This window comes from Caloenas nicobarica, chromosome 14, assembly GCF_036013445.1.
Source record: "Caloenas nicobarica isolate bCalNic1 chromosome 14, bCalNic1.hap1, whole genome shotgun sequence".
In the NCBI taxonomy this organism is placed as follows: domain Eukaryota; kingdom Metazoa; phylum Chordata; class Aves; order Columbiformes; family Columbidae; genus Caloenas; species Caloenas nicobarica.
Genome location: NC_088258.1, coordinates 3,404,625 through 3,426,469, shown reverse-complemented (window position 1 = coordinate 3,426,469; position 21,845 = coordinate 3,404,625). Strand labels below are relative to the sequence as shown.

The 21,845-nt window shown below is 54.3% G+C and overlaps 1 protein-coding gene across 2 annotated transcripts in view; it reads right to left on the bottom strand.

Moving 5' to 3' along the window:
• Positions 1-241: 241 nt before the first annotated feature.
• Positions 242-21,845, bottom strand: part of MAP2K3 (mitogen-activated protein kinase kinase 3) — a 33,951-nt gene continuing 12,347 nt past the window's right edge. Inside the window, exons 1-13 of one of the 2 annotated variants that reach the window (XM_065644792.1) lie at positions 20,016-20,350; positions 15,112-15,144; positions 14,621-14,690; positions 12,694-12,742; positions 9,918-10,031; positions 9,313-9,432; positions 8,756-8,872; positions 8,578-8,629; positions 7,634-7,761; positions 6,947-7,024; positions 4,358-4,497; positions 3,501-3,546; positions 242-3,023 (exon numbers count right to left, since the gene is read on the bottom strand). In XM_065644792.1, coding sequence (XP_065500864.1) covers positions 2,940-3,023; positions 3,501-3,546; positions 4,358-4,497; positions 6,947-7,024; positions 7,634-7,761; positions 8,578-8,629; positions 8,756-8,872; positions 9,313-9,432; positions 9,918-10,031; positions 12,694-12,742; positions 14,621-14,690; positions 15,112-15,144; positions 20,016-20,031 — 1,047 coding nt within the window. In that variant the 5' untranslated portion in view covers positions 20,032-20,350 and the 3' untranslated portion in view covers positions 242-2,939. Of the gene's footprint in view, positions 3,024-3,500; positions 3,547-4,357; positions 4,498-6,946; positions 7,025-7,633; positions 7,762-8,577; positions 8,630-8,755; positions 8,873-9,312; positions 9,433-9,917; positions 10,032-12,693; positions 12,743-14,620; positions 14,691-15,111; positions 15,145-20,015; positions 20,351-21,845 lie in introns of those variants that run through there. The other variant, XM_065644793.1, reaches the window with a different exon arrangement.

Sequence of the window (21,845 nt, the reverse complement as noted above, 5' to 3'; positions counted from 1 at the left end):
TGCCTCCCCCTCGCGGCCGCGGGCGGGCCCTGCGCCCCGGGACCCCCCCGGGACCTCCCCGGCCTGCCCGGCCCGGGCGGGGTGCAGAGCCCGGGGTGCCCCCGGCAGCTGTCCCGGGGGTCCCGGCTCGTACAAGCGCCGGATCGGGACCAGAGTTACCCCGCGGTACGAGAAAGGACACGGGTGACGGGACCCCCACCCCTGAGCAGCCCCACGGGGATACTCAAACAGCAACAAGAAGCAGGTTTGAGGGTGAATTTTATTGAAAATAATGACGGGGTTTAATGGGTACAGATCGTTCTCAAAAATACAAGGCTGGAGGGGCTTCTGCTGTAGGTTAAAATCCTCACTCACGGCAAGGACAAGCTGGTTGCCCCCAGGGCTGTCATTACACCCCCCCATCACGGCAGAGGGGACACGGCCAGACAGGAAAGTGTCAGATGGAGAGGGACAAGCGAGAGCCTGAAGAGGGATGGGGAGGACCTGTGCGGAGCGCAGCAGAGGTGGCACAGGGAGGGCTTGTGCTTGTGTTTGCCCCTTCAGCAGATCTTGCTTTATCCACAGGGTCCCAAGCCCACCCCAGAGGCACCTCCCCAGGGTTCGAAAGGGCAGATGCTCCCTTTTCCCAAATGACGGGAATTGCAGCACCCCCCCCGCCAAAAAAAAAAAAAAAAAAAAAAATCACCACTCCCCAAAGCACCAAAAAGGGGTAACGGGTCAAAGCCAGGAGAGAAAGGAGGTGGGAGGGAAAAAAAATAAAAATAAAAGGACAAACAAAAGCTCAACATCAAAACAAAAAATAAAGTAACCAACTATGAAAAGGAAAAAAAAAAAAAAAACAAAAAAACCACCAAACCAGAATTGTACATCTCAGCTGCAAAGCTGACAAACCAAGCAGGGAAAGGTGCGGGTGCCCCCAGAGAGAGCCAGGTGGTTTGCAGAGCAGGCCCAAGAAAGGACATGTGAAGAACAATCACTTATTTTACATGAAGAGGTGGGGTGGCGGGGTCAGGGTCAACCCAAAGCTGAACAGCGTTTGTCCAGCTCAGCCCGGGCTGGTTCTGCCGGGGATGGGAGCGGTGACGGGGGCAAAGCGCTGCCACACGATGCCCCAGGACAGGGGCACGAAGGACCAAAACCCTTTTGCCCTGAAGCAGCTTCCCCCAGGAGCAGCTCATGAAAATAAATGTTGAGCAGCCAGCGCCACAAACCCCAGGTTGCAGGAATGGGGAGCAAAGAATTTAGGGGGACATTCTTCATCGGGTGGGGAACACTGGAAATGCACCTCAAAATCCAGACCTCCAGGGCATGAATTTCAGGGGAAAAAAAAAAAACACCACCACATTTTTAAAAGATTCAGTTAAAAAACAGATGCATTTCTTTAAAAAAAAAAGTCTTAGGCCAGGGTGTCTTGTAGTGACCCCTTCCCCACCACCCCAAATTTAGCCAGAAAAATGCTAGCCATTTCACCAAATCTGCTTGCCACATAGACGTTCACACATTCATCAATTTAAAAATATATAATATATATAATTGTGCACACACATACACACACAAATATATATTAGAAAAGAAAAAAAAAATCCCTCTGAAAATTCAATCTATTTAAAAAAAACAACAAAATCCACAGCCGGTGCGTTTATCTTGTGATCACATACAGTAGAAGACAGAAACCCCTTTTGCTCCCATAGCTCCTCGCAGAACGTTCAGGCTGGGAGAGTGGGGAAACACATCAGGTTTTCACAGTGGATTTGTTAGCAGAGAAGGAACTGCTCCTCCCTCCTCCCACACAGAAGGGCTTTAATTTATAGCAAGTTAGATTAAAACTAGGCAACATGTTACAAAGTCCATTATATATAGACATAAAATGTACAAGTGGCAGCAGCCCCCATGCGAGTCGCTGGGGTTTCGATCTCGGTTGACACCTCGGCGGCAGCTGGGGGGGGCCGAAGGCAGTTTGGGACACAAGGGGTGCGAGTCCAGCCTCTGAAACGAGCGGGTGTCACAGTGCGAGGTCTTACATGAGCTCCGCAGGCTGGGAGATGGAGCAACATCTTCTCCAAGAGCCGGGGAAGGTGGAGGTGGGGGCTGCAAAAGGCATTAAGATGCCCGGAGGGGGGGCACGCATCCTCCTAGCCCAGGGCTGGAGGGGAAGGAGGCAGCGCCCGGGGACCTGCTTGTCGCCCCCCGTGTCACCTCATGCCTGTGTGGGAAGGGAGCACTGTGCGTTGGATGGAGTCCCATGGGTTAAAAGTGTGGGTTGCAGCTTGCGTCAAGGTGGGCTCATCAAAAAAAATGCCTTTTTTCTTTTCACCCCTCCCCAGGGGAGCAGCATATTGATTGAGGGAGGGGGACGCCTGGTCTGGTGCTGCCTCGAAGGGTCGTTAAGATGTGGAGCCAGGCATTAAAACAGCCGCTGGTGCGAACAGGGGGATGCCAAGGGAGCCCCACAGACCCCCAAAAAGATGTGTAGGCTGCTGGGGGCAGAGAACCAGGCACAAAGGGAAGGTGCGACCAGACTCTGGGGAAGGGGCTTTGGGCAGGCAGGGGAGGACACAAGCACAGCAGCGCTTTTTTCCTCTCTGCCTTCCCCAGGCAGCAAAGAAACACAAACTCCCTGCACTGTGCACCGGGCTGCTGGGGAAAGGAGGTGCCGTCGGGCAGCCTCTGCCCCGGCCACGCTCAGACCCCACGGACACCGTCCTCTCCCCGGGTGGGACACGTTGGCTTCGGTCTCCGTGGCTTAGTCGGGAAAGTGTCGGCTTCAAAAGGCTCATCCCGGGGGATTTCATTTTCAGGGCAAAGAGAAAAGAGATTGCGAGGCCAGATGGGGCCAAAGATGCCCACGGTTTGTGCAAACCACCACTAACTCAAGCCCTCATTCGCTCTTCTGCACGGGAGCCAGGATGGAGGGGCTGCACGAGGCTGTGAGGTCGGAGTTAGGAGTCGTCCCCGAGGATCTCTGTCACGAAGGAGGCCATGTCAGTCTCTTTGGTGTCATGCAAGGTAAAGAACGGGTGTTCCTGCCAACAAGAACCAAGATGACATTAGCCCACACCCAAGGACAAACAAACCCAAGAGCAGGTCCTGGGGGATGTCCTGCAGCTGGCAAGGTGCTGGGGGAGAGGTGGACACCAGCCTCCTCCCCAGGTTCCCACAGACGCCACCCTTTAGCTTAAACTAACGCCTCCAGGTTTGGTGTTTCTAGACTCAGCCCCACCGGGGTTGCCCACCTTGGCAGCTGCACTACCATCATTTGAGCTCTAAACTTGCCAAGAGCAGATAAGGACAGAGGGGAAAAAACACCTAGAAACCCTGGCCTTACCACCCATGAACTAAACACACCCTTCCACCTTAGACATGCTACACCCATCCCGCTCCATGCCTGAAAAAATAAATCACCCACAAGCCCTGTTGTCCCATTGCCCCAGGACCTGCTGGACCATTCGACTTTCAAAATGCATCGTGATAAAGACCAGTAGAAACGGCTCCATGCTTACCATAAGTTCTAAATAGTTCATTCTCTCAGCAGGGTTCTTCCTTAAGCTAGAAGACAAAAAAAAAAAAAAAAAAGGAAAGAAAGGCTGTAGGATCTTTTTTCTTTCGCTGTGTGTGGTCTGTCACAGGGGATTCTCCCCTCCCAACCAACAGGACACCCTTCTCGTGGGCAGCGCCCATTCCTCTCCCTCCTTGGCCGAGCAGGTTTGAACCACCAGCAAAGCGGCCAGGCAGGTAACTGGGAAAGGCCAACTCAGAGAGTTTTGCCACCAAAAGAACAAGCCGAGCGGCTCGCTGCAGTCTGCCCCGTACAGCCCCACTTCTCCACACAGACCAGAACAAACCAGGGAAGGAGAGGAGATGGTTTCCCACCACCCGTAGGGTGAGCAGACCATCTCAAGGCTTGTTTGAGCCTTGTCTTGGTGGGTCAGCCCGGTCTGGCAGCTCCAAGCAGCACCTGGGGAGCAGAGGGACACCCCAAGGGAAGCAGCTACCATACGTAGTACCCACAAAACCACAAATCAGCTTTCACCCAGAGGCACCCAGACGCTGCCAGGGGTTTGTTCTCGTTTCGTTGCCGCTCTGCCAGAAACCACCAAAATTTCAGCGGCAGCAACAGCAAAAGGGGAAGAGAAACCTCAGCACCTTCCACCCAGCCTGGGTGAGTCAGGATGAAAGCAAAACCAGTTTGGGCAGCGCTTCCTGTCGTGGCCGAGTGCCAGCCTCAGTACGGCTAAGTGGGGAGAAACGTGCTCAAAAGGATGACAAACCCAGCCCCAGGCTTTGCTCCAAGCCCCACGGATCAGGGCTCCTCTTCAGCCAGGCTGGGAGAAGCCACCGGTCCCCGACAAAGACTCACCACTGCGCTGTGAAGTCCACAAACTCCTTGGAGAAGCGATCGGCGGGCAGCTGGGGCGAGGGCTCCTCCACCACTTGCTTGAGCTGTTGGAAGGGCGTCCCCCAGGACTCGTATGGGAAGCGAAGAATGGCCAGTTCGATCTGGGGATGGAGACAGGACAACATGAGACATCGGGACGAGCCCAACGCCACGCAGCCCAACTACCTCAGCCTCTGCAGCCAGCTCGGATTCAGAATGAAAAACCTCTTTCCTTACAAACCATTTTCAATTTGGGTCATATAGCTTCTTTTTATTTTTAATACAAAGACCCAGAGGCCAAAAATACTTCCGTTTGAGGTTGGTTCAGCATATTAATGCATTTACAGGAAGCCACCAAAGATATGTAAAATGGGATTATTTAAAAAGATAATAATAACGGCACACCATTTCTGCACTGGTTTCCAAAGGGCTTTGCTCTCCATGAGCCAGCCTGTGGGCTTCAGGCTCATACTGTATGACCTAGACACACAAAAAAATCCACAGATCCAAGAAAAAACAGGTGCTAGAACACCGCTGAAGAAGATCTTTGCCAAACCACTTCCATTACTGGGTCCTTCCTACAAGTCAGCTCTGCTCCATCACACATTCAAGCTGGAAAAAGCCCTTCACAGCTCTTGGGCACTCTCCTCATTGAATCATTTTGGTTGGAAGAGACCCTACAGATCAATGAGTTCGACCATTAACCCAATACTGTCACTAATCCATGTCATTAAGAACCTCATTTACACGTCTTTTAAACCCCTCCAGGGATGCCAAGGGTCAGGGGTCCCATCTCGAGGTGGGCAGCAGAACCTCCAAGACCTGCCTGGCAGGGTGGGATGGGATGAGAAACCTGAAAGGACATGGGGCAGAGCATCAGGCTCAGGTTCAGGGAGCTCAGCTCCTGCTGCTGGAAAACAGAATGAAACCACCAGCCCAGAAATGCCTGGATTAGACCTGCAAACTCAATGGCCCTAAAACCAGCTGGTCTGAAGTCAAACTCCTTCAGAAATTAAAAAAAAAAAAAAAGAAACACCAAAACAGGAAGGCAGCCCAGGAGGAAGACATTAGAGGGAATCGGACGGGTCGGGGCTCCATTCCGCTGCAGGCTGGCGGGCTTTCAGCAAGGTCCCCTCTCCCATCCAGCTTTGGAAAGGTTCGAGATTTCGTCATTCAGGCAATCTCCCATCCCACAGCTTCCTGCACCTTGGGAGGAAAGCCGGAGCTGATTACATTTCCAGCCAGCTCTGCTCTGCACTGGCACAGGGACACCGAGGAAAGGGGCTTGGGTTTGGCACTGCCGACAAAACCAGCTGGGAAAGAGGTGATATTGCTAAGAGATCCGCGCAGGGATGCAGCGCCTAAACCAAAAGTCACAGCTAACAGGGTGCAGGAAAAATTCCTGAAAATAATCTAGAGATAGTCTCCTGGAAAGGGAGAGCCACATTTCCAGGCAGCATCTCCTTGAAGCCAGCTGCTGGGATTTCCTTTGTCCTCTGGCGCCAGAAGATTTCAGCTGCTTTCTGCAAGATCCATTTCTTGCAGGAGGTAGACAAACCATCCTGAGCAGCTGCGATTTTGGAAACAAAAGTTATTTCCCCTTCCTGTTGGCTGCTCTGAGCTACCCTGCAGGCAGGACTTGCTGCAAACCTCGCACAGCAGCAGGATAGGTGAACTCACCCCGACCCTCCTGCAAGGCTTTGCTAACACGGGAGGGGTTACACACAAGGCTGTGACCCAGCTGCAGCAAATCCCGCTCCGCTGACTCCAAAACTGCAGAGCAATTAAAAGCCAGACTCTTGGATGCCCAACTAAGCCTACTGTCATGCAGGCATTGTCCCCCAGGAGTTTGCCATCCACATCAACATAGTTCAGAGCCAACTGGAGCTATTTGGAGCTAGAATTGCATGACAAATGTGCTCTGTGCAACAAAGTGGAGGGGTACAAGGGAACCATGTGGGGATCACAGAATAGTTTGGGTTGGAAGGGACCTTAAAAACTCATCCAGTGCCACCCCTGCCATGCGCAGGGACATCTGCACCAGCTCAGGTTGCTCAGAGCCCCGTCCAGCCTGGTCTGGGATGTCTCCAGGGATGGGGCATCCACCACCTCTCAGGGCAACCTGGGCCAAGGTCTCACCACCCTCAATGTCAACAATTTCTTCCTCATATCATGATACATAAAAAGCTGGTATGTATCTCCCAGGATCCAGCAGGAACATGCAAGAAGGCAGAAAAGAGAAGGGGCAGGAGATGGATTATCTCCTGGCAAGCTTACCAGCCAACTTGGCAAGAGCCGCAGCAGCAGTGGCAACGCTGGCTGCACACCCAGGCTCACAGTGACCCGTCCCGGGGTGAGGTGCCCCTGTGTGCACAGGGCAGCACCACCAGCCTGTCGCTCTGGGTAATTTATCTCATGCCTCGGGCTCTCACACCCAGAATTCAGCTTCGTTTGCTGAGCAGCCACCCAGGGGTGAAGCCACCAGCTGCCACCACTCACAGCAGGGTCAGAGCCCCACCACACAGACCCCATCCTAACCCCAGCGCTGCACGTCCCATCCCTCGGCATTACCATTGTGATCCCCAGACTCCAGACGTCCGACTTCACGTTGTAGCCCTTCTGGTTCAGCTCAGGGTTTATTCTTTCCGGCTGTAACAAAAAAAAAAAAAGGAAGATATTACAGTTCTATTTCATTTTCCCAGTGCAAAACACACAGAACAAACCTCTGGCTCAAAAACCCAGGTTGGGTGGATTCCCCTGGCTCACGTCCCCATGGAGACAGAGTCTGAGGTTAAATCTAACACCGACTAAAGCCACGTCTTGCTCCATACGACCTACATAAACTCTCCCATCCGCCTCCTGAGTGAGACCTGTACTATCCCTGCAGCATCATCCCTGCCCCAGGAGCAAAAACTACCCACACAGATGCCACGGATGGCAAAGGGAAATTTGTACTGATCTGAGGATGAAATGAAATGATTCTGCCAAGAAAAGCCTCAGCTCCAACACGAAGCAGCCCTTCCAACCACCACAACGAGCACCAGGCCAGTCTTTTACCCTTCTGCGAATGGAAGGTGGCAGAGGAAGAGTCTGCTGCAGGATTAACGCGCACAGCAGAGCTTACAGGGACGGTAATCCCGTCTTTGGAGGACTCTGCTGAGTTGGGAAGCCCAGAGCACTCTGAATTGGTTCCTGTCTCAGGACAGAGGTAAAACCAAGACTGATTTCTAAGCAGAAGGCTGCCGGCCCCACACTCACAGCCATGTACGGTTTGCAGCCGGCATCCATGGTCTTCGCAACCGAGTCCACCAAGTAGCCGCTGATTCCAAAGTCACACATTTTCACGTGTCCCTCCTTGTTGATCAGCACGTTGGAAGGTTTCACATCTAAGAGAGAAAACACGAGAGCAGATTGGGCTTTTGTGGAGGTGTCGCAGAGCCTGAGACAAGATGGGAAGCTCCGCACCAAGCCGGCAGAGGACCAGGCAAGACCCAACACAAGAGAAGGGAGACACAACCCCAGCGCTCTCTTATTTCAATAAAACTGGTTCACAGGTAAAACTATAAACCATGCTCTCCAGGCAGAACAGGACTCCTCTCTAACAAGGCAGGTCAAAAGGTTGAAATCAAAGTAGTTAATGCCCAGGTCCTTAGGAGAGATTTATGTGCCCAACAGACTCTTAAAGTTCTCCACTACCAAGTTCTCAGGACACCTTGTCTCGTGCTCATCATGATGTGTCCACAGCTACACAAGGAACTACATCAGGATGAAGAACAGGACCCAAGTGTTACAATTCCCACCAGTGATTTGCAAGGTCTCCTTCCGCCCTCACCTTGTTAGAACTACCCAGCCAGGAAGGTTTGGGGATTCTGTCCCCAAGAGCTGCCTTCAAGGTACCTCTGTACTCAGAGAGAGCCAGAGATGCTCATAAAAATGCAGGTAGTGAGGAATTCAGTCATTGTATTCGACCCTTCATCTGGAAAGGAAGATGGGAACAACATCATGCAAGCAGATGCATGAAGGATACATCTCAGGAACAGGCCTTGGGTATCTGGATCTGTCCACCATGGTCCCAAGTACCACTGGACCCCACCGTAGGCATCCCAGAAGGACACACCACGCATCTCCCAGAAAGGAGTCCTCACATAACTTATTTCAAGGACACCTCCAGCCACATCATGCTGATCCCATCCAGCACCTACCTCTGTGGATTACGGACAGTTTACTGTGCAGATGCTCCAGAGCTCGTACAATCTGGGGACAGAGCAAAAGGATACCTGTTAGTCACACACCACCCATTTCCACATGCTGCAGGCCTCAGAGACCTCCAATAGGCTCAGGGGATGGACAAAACCAAGTAAGAATCCAAGAGGCACTCACAGACACGGCCATTTTCCCCAAAATGTCTTCAGGGATGGTTTTCTTCTTCTCCAGTACCTTCTTGTAGAATTTATCTAGGGAGGTGTCCATGAGCTCCATACAGATCCACACATCACCCTGTGGATGGAGAGAAAGCAGTTGAGAGGGAATTCCCTGGGACCTGAAGGGAGTGGTGGGGACAGATGGACAAAGGGACACACAGGGCAAGCCAAGGTCCCTGCCACACAGCCGCTACTGGCCACACCACCGGCACGTGGGCAGCGATGGGCAGAGATGTCCAGGTACCACCAAAACTACCTGAGATGGTCTCCCTGCGATGGTCTACCCCAAAGTCAGTCTGGGCCATGGACAACGCGCTTGGGCATCTGCCATGGAAGGGAGGAACGGGATGCGCTCAGCGCTGCCTGAAGGAGGCCAGCCCTTAAGTCATGGCAGCATCTCAAACAGCCCAGCTGGGCTGATGAAAGCACAGGTGGTTTGGGACAGTTTGGTGCCTTAGCACAATCGCACAGGCCCCAGGAGCCACGCAGCCCACCAGCCACCCAGCGGTTCAGTACCTCACGGAAGAGGGCTCCGTAGAAGGTGACGGTGTAGAAGCAGTCAACTGTCCTCATGGAGATGTCCAAGTCCATCAATAACCTCTTCTGCTCCTGCGTGTTCACAGTCGCGCGAATCCTCTGAGGCAAATATGAAAGAAAAGAGGTTCGGTGTAAGTGGGATAACACCACTATCCCTTGGGCTGGCTCAGAGGACCTGTGGTTCTGCGGCCAGGGCAAGTGTTTTGGGTTTATTTTGCAGCCAGTAGCACCCCAGGAGATGCCCAGATTCCATCTTCTAGATGCACGACAAACCCTTGACAAGCTCTGCAGCTGATGTAGGATTGGGCCAGCAGCCTGGACAGACACTCTGACATCCAAACCTCGCACCATCTACCTGTAGGCACCAACCCGGCTTTCAGAACTTGCTCAACAACCTCACAGTGTCCAGCTGGTATCAGCACAGACCCTCCAACAGCCAAATCCCACCAGGGACAGCAGAGGCTGCAAAATCGAGACAAGTCTGTCCCCGTTTTGCTCCGACTGGTGGGGTTCAGCAGAGTCTCTCCGCCCTCTCGGAGCTGCACATCCCAACCTCCCTCCCGCTCAGCACCAGCTCTCCTCACCTTCACGGCCATGATGGTGCCGCTCTGCGCGTGCCGGACCTTCTCCACCACACCATAAGCCCCACGGCCCAGCTCCGAAATTGCCACCAGGTCATCGGCTTCCACCTCAAAGTTCTTTAGGGAGAGAGACGAAAAAAAAATACAACACCAATCAGACACGAGCACACTTTTCACCAAGGGCATCAGCAGAGGTCCAACGCTCACAGCTCCTTCATGCAGAGCATTTCCAAACAATCACAGAATCATGGAACAATCTGGGTTGGAAGGGACTTTCAAAGCTCCCCCAGTGCCCCCCCTGCCATGAGCAGGGACATCTGCACCAGCTCAGGTTGCTCAGAGCCCCGTCCAGCCTGGCCTGGGATGTCTCCAGGGATGGTTCATCCACCACCTCTCTGGAAAACCTGGGCCAGGCTCTCACCACCCTCAGCACCAAAAATTTCTTCCTCATATCTATCCTGAATCTCTCCTCTTCATTTAAAATCATCACCCCTTGTCCTATCGGAACAGGCCCTGCTAAAAAGTCTGCTAAAAAAGGAAGGAGTTCATGGGAGTGCAACTAAGTCTCACTTCAAATCGGGAAAAAACCCATCACCAGTGCTCAGCCAGCGAATGCCCCATGCAGCAGGGAGCCCATGAGCTCCTGCACAACCCACAAACAAGTTTCCCTAAAGACGCGTTACCCTGTAATTGCTGGCGCTGCTGGGCAGGGCACAAACCCAGTGAGACATGGGCTATTTTTGGATGCTGCGTTCATCGCTCCTAATAAGTCACAGGCATTCTTTTAGCCAGGCTTTATCCAGCCTCCAGTTTTCCTCCGGTCTCAGAGAACAAAAAAACATATAATACCAGGATGCCAAATCGCCCCAGTAGCCACAAAGGCAGTGAGGGTGGGAAACACCAGATAGTGTGTGCCTGCGAGCTATGCCCAGAGCAGAGAGGAAACAGATTTGGCCTTAAGGAGCCAAGCTGGGAGATGTGGCTGCCGGGCTCCTGGCCAGCAACCTCCCCTCGGCACTGGCCACGGCACAGCCAGCAGCCGCCAGCTCCGCCGGACCTTCCTGCCAGCCCCGGCTCCGTTTATTTGAGCCAGATGTGGCTGGAGCCAGATGTGGCTGGCAGGCGGCCGAGGCCGGGAGCAGGGGAGGTCGGTGCCTGAGCTCAGCGCTGAGCTATGCGCTGCCGGCACAGGAAGGTGCCGGCCCTTTCCTGGGCAGGACAGGACGGTGGGTGCAGAGACGGGAGCAGGGCTGGGGGGGACATGTCCAACCCCCCGCCCTGGGCAGCCGGCAGAGGAGCAGCACAGGCTCCTGCAGGGGCCTCCAGGAAGGATCTGCTGGTGCTTTTCAAGACACGTGTTCTGCAGTTGTCCCAGGTTATTATTATTATTTTTTTTCCTTTCCTGGCATTTACCCTAAGGCTTCCCCAGAAGCTGGCAGTTTCCAGCACGCTCCAGGAACCAGCATCACCCTGCCCAGAAACAAGAGGTGATGCACCGACAGAGCTGGTGCTCCCCTCCGGCATTGCTCACCCTGGGGATAGAGCCAGCAGTGGGGACACACGGCATCACCTGCACAGATCTGATGGACCCAAGGTCATCATCCGTCCCCGTGGCCCAAAGCCAGCCTTCTGCCCAAGCCCTCTTCCTCCATCCCACATTGCAGCGCTCCAAAAACACCTGGACCAGACCCCTCCTGCGAACACCAGTGCAGGGAGATCAGGGGAAGAAGCGAGTCTAGAGAGCTTTCCCCGAGCCACAGCACTCTCCCATTGCACATGCCATGCCCTGGCTGTAACGCAGAGCATCTCCCCCCGAGCTATTAATACACATGACACAATGGCCAGAAAATGACCCGGGCATCAGGGCTGTTCTCTGGACTCAGCCAAAGCTTCCTCTTCTCTCCTATCTGCCCCCTAAACCTAAAGCCTTGCACCAAGGTGCCCAGATCCTGCCAGTCAAGCCACCTCCCAGCCTGGAAGGTGAGCAGCTTGATATAGGGCTGATCCAATGCACCACAAGGTATTTTTAGCTCCCTTACAAACAGCCTTCTGCAGCCCCAGGAGAGCCCCTAACGAGAGAATGAAATAAAAGAGAGACAGTGGCTATTTCTAGCAGTGTTTTTCATCGGATCACTAGGAAAGGCTTTGGAGAGCCCGAGAGCTTTGTGCCCAGCCCCTCCTGGGCCACAGGCAGCGACACAGCCCTGCGGGTCAGCAGGACAAAGGGACTTTGTCTGGGGCAGCCGGAGAGCACAGCGAGGCCACGCTGATTTAAGGCAGACGGGCTGGGTCTGTGCATTCAGACTGAGGCAGCCAGTGGGGCCACTGTGATCTCCCACTAGGGACAAAACTGCCCACCCAGCCTTTGATGCCACCCGTCTTGCAGGCAGGGTGACATGTTCAGCTCCCCACCAGTCCCTGCTCTAAACACACACAGGGGAAAGGTCCTGCTGTGAGATGTTTCATCCCTGCAAAGCTGCAGCCCATGAGGCCGCACCAGGACAGCACCGTTCTTCTGATGGGGTGCTCTGAAATCTCAAGAGATGCCCCATCCCTGGGGACATCCCAGGCCAGGCTGGATGGGGCTCTGAGCAACCTGAGCTGGTGAAGATGTCCCTGCTCATGGCAGGGGTTGGACTGGATGAGTTTTTAAGGTCCCTTCCAACCCAAACTAATCTGTGATTTGATGGCAGGTTGTCAGGCATGATCCATAGAACCCTCCATAAAAGGGGCAAACAAAATTGGAAGCAAGCAAACAAGAAACCACATTGACACGTACTTTATCTCCAATGGTAATGAACGCCCTGGAGTCCAAGTTCCTTGGGGGCCTGCAGGAAAAAGAGGAGAGTCAGGAGAAAATCCAGCCTTACCACCCCTCTTGGCCAGAGCCATGTTTCACATTCCTTCGAGCACTTTCAGCCGCCGCTTTCCACCATACCTTGCTGTTGTGGGTTCAAACCAGCCCCCTCCAAACACTCACAAATGCTTTAATCGTACCAGTAACAGCTCAGCCCACACCCACGAGGCACTCGCTGCATCCAGCTAGCGAGAACCCCCGAGAGCCAGCGAGGCGAGACATGCACCAACCCAACCGGCTACGAAACCGTCCCCGCTCGGGAGATGAGCCTGAGGAACCGAGACCAGTGGGATAAGACACTTCTGCAGCGGAGCAGCTCAGCTGTCATGTTTTGACAGGCAGGTGTTGTAAGAGGACGGCCACGTAGCCCGAAACGCGCACCGAGGGAACAACAGGTAATTCCTCACCCGTGAGTCACTTGTGTACACTCGCGGGCCCGTTTCAGGCAGAGCAGGCAGCACGGCAGCGGCACGCTTTGCACAACGCCGCGCAGGCGAAAGTCTTCCTTTATGGCTTTTTTTTTTTTTTTCTTCTCTCTCATCGCTGCCCACTTCCCATTACGGGCAGCAGGGTACTTTTAGAGCCACCATGAGCTTTTTGGCCCTCGTGCCTCGCTTCTCTGCTCTCCCCATCCCCTGGGACCTTCTAAGAATGGAGGTTGCCCAACTGGTTTAGCTTCTCAGCTCCCATCAGACGAATACAACCACCTCCGGCTTCAAGGAAGTACGTCAGGCTCGCAGCAAAACCTTGCACTGTGCAAATATTTGCGCTCCGCCTTGAAAAGCGCGGAGCAAAGGAGCTGCGGAGAGCTGGCACCAGCTTTTACAGGAGCGCTCCGGGCATGCGAGTGCTCCACAAACTCTGGCGTGATGCCTCCTCCAGGGGAAATTCAAACGTGGAGAGGAGCAGAGACAGATGCAGCCGTGGGGGAAGGAGGTGGCTGTTGTGCGCAGGGCTCGGCGTGTGCACGCTCAGCTGCACAGTATTAACGGGGGAGTTCCCCTGGCACCCCCTCCGGCAGATCTGCCCTATGTATCTGGGGTTTTAGGTAGCCATATTTCCCCTTTAGGGATTTTACTGCTTTCCCAGAGCTGAGAGGGTCCTTAGAAAGGGTTTCCAGAGCAAACAAGGCTCAGCGGTGGAGATGCAGCCCAAGGTGTTTTGGAACAGCACCATGGAAGTGAAATTTAAGCCATCTGGTCTTCGTCAAACCAAGTGACACTACTCTGGGCTCTCCTCCCCCACAGCACAACAAGCATCAGCCGCACGAAACAAACAGGGCAGAGAGAAATTCCAGTGCCCTGAGATACTGCTGGGCACCGGCTCCTGACACTGAGCAGCACACCACCACAAGGCATCCATGTCCTCCTCACACCGAGGCAAGGAACTGCGAACGACCTGAACTGGTGCGCAGGTCCGAGGACATACATCCTGCCATGCAGAGCATCCCCCAACCCTCACCCCCCTGCTCCTGCCATGGTCCCGCTGCCATCACCCCTTCCCCTGCACTAGAAACCTTTCCTCCTCCTTCCCTTGGGCACATTTGCTCTCTCCACCATGTCTTCGCCCTTTGGCATCATCACGGCCATAAGCAGAGAGAAGAGAATCTCCCAGCACTCTCCCAGCCTTTACCTTTCAGCCATTTCAAATCAAACGGGCACTACCCAGAGAGGCACACGCTGTGTTTGTGTGTGCATGCACATGTGTCTGTAATTCCCTCTCATCATCTGCAAGACAGAGCTAAAGAGAAAAAATTAACTATCCTGATTTTGTAAAGTCTACACAGACCATTTCCCTGGATCCAGCTCCAGAGAACCGCTGGCTGGCTTTAAGCAGCAGAGACACTTACGTTGTGTTGGCAACAGGCTGTTTGATGGGGACACATGTTATTCTCAGCTCCCGTTTCTTCTTGCTTTTCACTGGAAGAGAAGATGCACATGTGAGCAATTGGCATTTTTACTTTTCTTCCTTCAAGCATCCTCTTGCCTCCAGCCACCAGGCAGGGGAGACAGGGCCTGGATCCCCACACTGTGCGGCTACAAACAAGATGACGAGAGGGTCACAGTGCTCACACCCATTTGTCCAAAATTTCAGGCAAGAGCCAGAAGCACAGGTAGGTCTCAATGGCCCTGTTGGGCACTTGCCTGCAGAAATACCCAGGGGTGCATTGACAGAGACCATTTTCCAAGTCTCGCAGCCAAGCACCACCTTGCAGTGCTCTCAGACAGCCCAAACGTGCTCTTTACCCTTCATGGCCATTAACAGTCCCCTCTCTTTGGGGATTTTAATTGCTGATCTTCAGAATATGGGTTAAAGCTGCGATTTCTGCCTGGTGCTTACCTGGTTTGTGCGGCTCCAAGGATCCTTTGGAATCTGAAAGAGAGAAAGGAGACACAGGCTGAGCCTTCATCCTCCAGACCCGTTGGGTACCAACCTGCATCCCTTGTGGACCCTCACACAGCCCAAGGTGAGCAACCCTGGCTGTGCTGCAGGCATAGCGAGGCAGCAGGGCTGCCAGAGCCAAGCCCAGCAAAGCCTGGCCTTATCCCCATTTCTCCAGCCACAAGAGGTCCCCATGCCATTAGCGATGCTCCCAAAAATGCTCCCTGTCAGGTTGCTCCTTGCCCCACAGCCCCCCAGCACGGAGGGTGACGACCACCAAACCTCAAGCAAAACCGAGGGGTCAGTCCCAGCAGGAGAGGGGACACTCCACACCCAACAGAAGGAAACCAGGGCAAAGCCAGACATGAGTTTTTGACTACAAGAGCCAGTAGTGAGTGAACTGGCCACAAACCAGGTTTGCAGAGGCTGGGACCCCAGCAGACAAGGCAGGACCCCCCCGTCAGGAGTGGCTGGTGGTAGTATGTTCTTCCGACTCCTCCCCAGCTCCAAACGGCACTGAGAGAACAAACCCCATCACCACAGAGGGAAATGGGGTTCAGGCAGGCCCAGGGCTGGCCAAACACTGGCGGGTGACACCACAGGGACAAGGGACAATGAACACGGTGAGCCAGCAGGCAGGAACGGGCAGAGGAGAGCTGCGCAGGGCTGAGAATCAGCTCCCCGTGGTGCTGTGGAGCCCAGGCTGTGCACCAAAGCCCCAGATGTTCCTCCATCAGAAACAGTTCACCCACCTACCCCAGACCATGCAGGGCTGGGATGGGGGCTGAAGTGACACAGCTGAGAGCATCGAAGTCCTGAACCTCCCAAGAGAGACAAGGGGACAGCCGCACTTTGCAGCTAAAAGTGCTTTTGGCTGCACAGACCTGGAAAATACGTTAAAAAGCACCAACAGCGAGATGTGCTCTGGGCACCGGGCTCGGAGCGGGTGGCTCGGTGTGGCCTTGGACAGCCCTTGGAAACAGCTCTGACCCGCCTGGCTCCTGGGAACAGGCACAAGGACAAAGTCCAGCACTCCAAACGCTGCCAGGGAAGGGAGGGGAGAGGCGAGGAGCCGGGATTTCAGCTGGAGATGCAGCACATGAGAGCTCCCACAGCGGCGAGACGGACGGACGATACAGGCACAGCTGTTCGCGGGACAGACAGACCCCATCCTTCCCTCACCAGCCCCAGGTGTCTCAGCTAAGACAGGTGCCTGAAATGCACTTTTCCAGTCCCGTCGTCCTCCCAACACAAACCTTGCTGAGGCTGCAGGGGAAAGCTGGTCTGCAACACACCACAAAGCTCCCAATGGTGAGACCAGCAGCATCCTTCCCTGCTGAGGGGATCGGCAGCGATCAGTCCGTGTCCCCACCTTATCTGCCACCTTTCCCGCACCAGAGCCAGCCCCAAGGTCTGGTACCAGCACAATTCCCGTGAGCTATGGGAATAACGGGAACTTCCAGCTTGGCAAAACCCGACAGCAAGCTGTTCCACCCCAAACTGACCCTGCTTGGCTTGTAAGCCGTCTCTGGAGACCCGACCATGTCACGGTGATCTCAGCTTCCAGTTCGTGAGCCTGCAAAGTTTCCCCCCTCATCACCCACCCAGCAGAGCTGGAAGGGGGAGCTCTCAACGCCCCGGCGCACCCGCCGACAACACTTTGCAAAAGATGAGCGATGACAGGAGCAAACGCAAAAGGGAGCCAAACGAAAGATGTCGTCCACACATTCAGAAATGCCACCCCTTCCCACACTCAGCCTCCCGCTACTCAGGATGGGGGGCCAACCACGGAGCCTAAAAAAATGGGGTTCACAGCATCCCTCTGCACCCAGGAAGGTTGGGAGCTCCCCGTGGGCACGTGTCCCATCCCATCCAGGGGGATGGATTTAGCTCGCTGCTGACTGGAGCCTTGCACCGAGCATCTCTACCTATGACCTGCTCCGAAAGGCAAACAACATTTGCACGCAGCCCCCCCCAGGCAGCCAGCAACCAGACCTTCACACAAAGCCCTGAAATGCCCCCCATCCTGGCTGCTATTTTGCTTAATCCGTTTGCTCTCCCTCTCCCCAATTGCCACAGTAACCCCGCACAGTCGGCACAAAGCACCTTCTGTGCCACCAGCTCCCCCGGCAGTGCCGGCCGCTGACTCATGAGCTGGGAGCAGAGTCCCCATGTCCCCAAGCCTGGCGTCCCGCAGGCTGGGGTGTCAGCCCTTCTGCAGCCCTGGCTGCAAGAGCGAGGTTGGAGGGAGCCGGGAGCACCTGGTCTGGAGTCGGGAATCAATGGGGCACGTTGTTCGGTGCAGCCCAAGCTCGCAGGCAGGATTTGCAAGCACAGGTTGGAGGGGCAGCAAAGTGACGGGCAAATTCCCCGCTACAAACCCCCTGCACCGTACAGGAGAGACATTTAACGTCTCTGTGCACTGGTCATCCCCTGTGAACTCTGCTATAACGGGGATCCTGCACATCAGTCTGTTTCCCTGCACCCCCAGACTGCTGCCCTTGACTTCCCAGGATCGTCCCGCCGGGGTCAGCGACGATCCCCTTCCCACCCTGTCACGCCTAGCCCCAAAAAGCATTTCCTGGCTCCAATCTGAAAAAGCACCAATTAAACTGGAGGTATTCTGCCACCACTCCCAGGCTCTGGCTGGGCCACCTACGCTGCTGGAAAACCCAGCTCAGCCCACGCCTGCAGGAATAAAATCACCAGAGATGCTGCCCTGCAGCTGGGGGAGCAGAGGCAAAGATTGAATTTGCCCGTTATGGGTCTCCTAAAGTTTGCCACGAGCTTTGCAACATGCCGCGGGCTGGCCCGAACTCCTGCTTCTTGCTGCAAACTTCTGCTGCTTAACGCAGGTCTGGCGGGGCAGAGGTGGAACGGGCAGAGGTGGAACGGGCAGGCGCTTCCCCTTGAGCACAGCCCGGAAAAAGAAAAAGCAACGAGCAGCCCTGGAGCTCTGCGCAGCCTGCTCGGGGCAGGCAGAGCCTCCCCACTATTGCACAGCCCAGCAATCGCCCCCCACGGAAAAAAAGTGAGGAACAGAAAGGCAGTGGGATGGGCACGCCAAGACCTTGCAACCCAAGCCCTTCTGTCCCACATCCCAGGGCAGCATTTGCTTTGAGCCCCCGCGGGCGGCTGCTGTCAGCTCCTCCTCACCGCCGAGGCCTCGGCACCGTCTCTCCCATTTAGAGTCAGTGCGGGAGGAATTGCTGGAACGTGAAGAACAGTTTATGTCACCTGAAAATCCTGGAAACGCTCCGGTTTCCCAGGGCACTGCGCTCCTGGAAGAGGGGTGGCTGCAAGCACAAAGCAACACAGCTCCACTCTGGAGATCCCTCCACGTGGGCAAAGAGGCGGCAGGGGGACAAGGCGATTTGGGGACACGTCCTGGGTACCCCAGGGCTCTGCTGCAAGCCCTGGGGACGTGGGACAGCCAGGTGCTGCCAGCACAGTGCCCTGGGCAGTGGAAGGGGCTGCCGGCCGCGGGGACGTGGGGCACAACGCCTTGCACCCGGGCAGGGAAAATTAGCTGACAGAAGTTCCTGGTGCAGACGAGATTGTAACCCACGTGATGCTGCAGGCACGCAACTGCATCCTTTATGGTAAGAAAGGAACCATTTCCTCCTAAAGAAAAAAAACAACCACCAAAAAACAAACCTAGCAATTTTTTTTTTTTCTCATGCTACAATCTCCACCAGCTAAGAACTGACAGACGTTTCCTGGAATTGCTTAATTCAAGATCTGAATCCTCATCTTTGCCACCACCGACTTCAGTCCCATTAAGTTGCACCCCTCCCTGGAAGGTTTATCCTGCCCACTCCGCTGGCCTGGGCGGAGAGAAATGAACAGGACAATCTAATGAACTGCAAATAAAACTCTTTGCCTGAGCCAACCTTTGAAATTAAACCTCTCTGCTGCCTGGTTCCAGCCCCAGGTGAAGCCCTGGGACGGCTGTGGCACCTTCCAGAGCCGTGTTGCTTTGTTAGTGCTGGGGAAAATGTTTTGGATGCATCCCGGTTCTGCTCAATCTGAGGGGCAGAGGGCTGGAGGGTGAATCGCAGCCCTGCTGCAGACAAAGAGCTGGAACAAAAAAGCACCAAAAGAAATTTAAAAAGAAGAAAAAAAAAAAAAATTAAGGGCAGGGTGCAAAGCAGAGAGGGGAATTTGGTTGCTTTGGTCACGAGAGCCAGCTCCTCACAGGCACGCTTTGTGCTGTTTTCCGCTGTTGCGAGTGGAAAAAGCTATCTGTGGAAATGGAAAAAAAGAGCTCTCAACCTGCCGAAAGCTGTCACTCATCAACCCGCCGAGGTCCCGCTGCAGCGAGGGGCTCCCGAGGGCCATCGCCGCCCCGCGCTCGCCACTTCTGCAAAAAAGGCAAGCGAGGAGGAGGAAAAAACCACGCTTCAGAAAAAGCCCCTTGCAGCCCCAAAAGAACCTGTCAGCCTGTGCTGAATCAGAGCTCCTGCCTGCCGGGGGCACCCCCTTTCCGACACAACAGGCTTGTTCGCAGGGCACGACCACGCCAGAGCTGCTGGAAAACTCTGCGTCCCGGGAACGCAACCAAAACCGGAGCCAGGAGCTGGCTTTACCCTCCGAATATTTTCCTTTAGCTATGCTAGATTTGATTTTTTTTAAAAAAAAACAATTAAGATGCCAGCGTTTCAACCCCCCCACAAAACACACAAGTTTCCAGCGCTTTAAAAATAAGATCCTCGGCTGCAAACACCAACCCCCCCCACCCAAGCAAGGAGAAAGAAGTAAAACGCTATGGATTGACCCAACAAAGTTACACGGCCCCTTTTAGCACCAGAATCGGCCCTTTGCTCTCCCCCACCACGTGTTTTGGAAATTGCAACATGTACCTTGCTTCTTGTCCATAGTTTCCCAGAAATGAAGAACAGTGTTGGCACGCCTGGCAGAAGAGAGGGATGGGGGAAAAAAAAAAAAATCCTGCAGGATCTGGCCCACGGCACTTCTTGCAAGCACGGATGATTATTTTCGGTGGGAATGCACAGCCCGGATCGCTCGTTGGCTTCACGCAGCTCTCCTCTCCCAGTATCCCCAGCTCCCGGGGGTCCGCGAGGCTGGTGGGAGCAGCGGGGAAGGCGAGCGGGGGGAGACGAGGAAGGTAACGCCGTGTTCCCTCATCGGCGGCTGCCGAGTTTGGCCGGTCTCGGCTCCAATTACCCTTGAAAAGCTCAACAGTTGTAAAAACTGCAGCGGTGAAATAGCAGGTGACGTCAACAGGAAACTGGGGGGGAGCCAGATCCAGCGCCGGGAGCCACCGAAGCACCGGATTGCTACAGCGCATCCCGCTGGGACGCGTTTTCTTCCGATAAATGCAATTATTCAAACCCAGCCTGCAGGCAGAGCCCGCTCCTGCCTCCTCTGTCCCCCTCCCCAGGCATCCCTCGGGGACAGCCCCCCACTGTCCCTGTCACCGCAGCAGAGGGAAGCCCACGCTCGCCGGTTTGGGCGCCGAGGGGATGCCAGGATAGAACGAGGTCACATTTCTTTGTGCTGCAGGTGACACGCTAATTGCTTTGCCGCTAACAACTATTACCACAACAAATAGTAGAAATATTGTTCCATGGCAATACCGGCACAGAGCTTAGCAGCTATTCCAGGGCGACAACTGAGACGGCACCTCTGGTGGCAAAATATAAATCGCTGCATGTATTTGGCTGGTAAACAGCAAGGGAGAAAGACAAAGGCATGGGGGGAAAAAAAAATAAAAATCATTTCCCTGCAAACGTGCAAGAAAAGGCACAGCAAAGTATCGCTGCTCTTCCCCTTTCCCTCAAAACCAGGCTGCAGAAACCAGCGCTGAAGTTCTTGATCAAAGCCAGACTGGGCTTTGATGGGCTGCAGTTTTGTTTTCAATTTCCCTGTCAGCCTGGAGGGGAGATACTGTACCAGCTTCTTTACCTTCAACTAATTATAGAAAACATGCCTCCGGTTCGCTCCTGGGCCGTTCCCTAACTTGCAGGTTGTGCCAGGCCATACGCGTTTGTAGGCAGAAAAGTCAGAGGTCAAGGTAAATGCACATACCAACATAATGAGCAGCTCTAATTTTAAATAGTGTTTATATAAGCCTCAGAAGGACTGCAGAAGATATTTTCTCGGGCGCATTTCCACTCCCAGGGTATAGTTTCAGGCACAGATCATCAGCACATAAAGGATGCTGACGCAGGAGCCGCGATCGAGATGGCACCAATAGCCACCGGCACCTGTCCCCAGCGCTCCTGGGGTGAACGATGCTGCCTTGTCCTCCCGTCATTAACCCTCTGTCTTGACAGCCAGTTCCCTGACCCAGACATAAAATGCTCCAAGGCTCTTTACAGACACCCACAAAGTCAGAGCTGCTTTGGAGCAGAAAGTCCCTAACCCAGCGGGTGGGATGGGAAACACCATTTCCTTTGAATTAGACATCTTGGGTTTCAGTGCCCGAGCAGCAGGGATGGTGTGAAACAGAACTTCTCGAAAGCACCTTTTTTTTTTTTAAAGAAAAAAGAAAAAGAGAGAAGAAAAACAAGGGAAAGAGGCAATTTTCACAAGATATCCCTTTTTCTTCTGGCCGTAGAAAGGTCCGTGCCATGGTGCGCACTGTGTGATTGCTCCTCGCCACCCGACCAGGAATCGCAGCAGCTTCCCTGGCCAGGGCTGTATTGCAGCCGCTGCCGCAAGCTCAG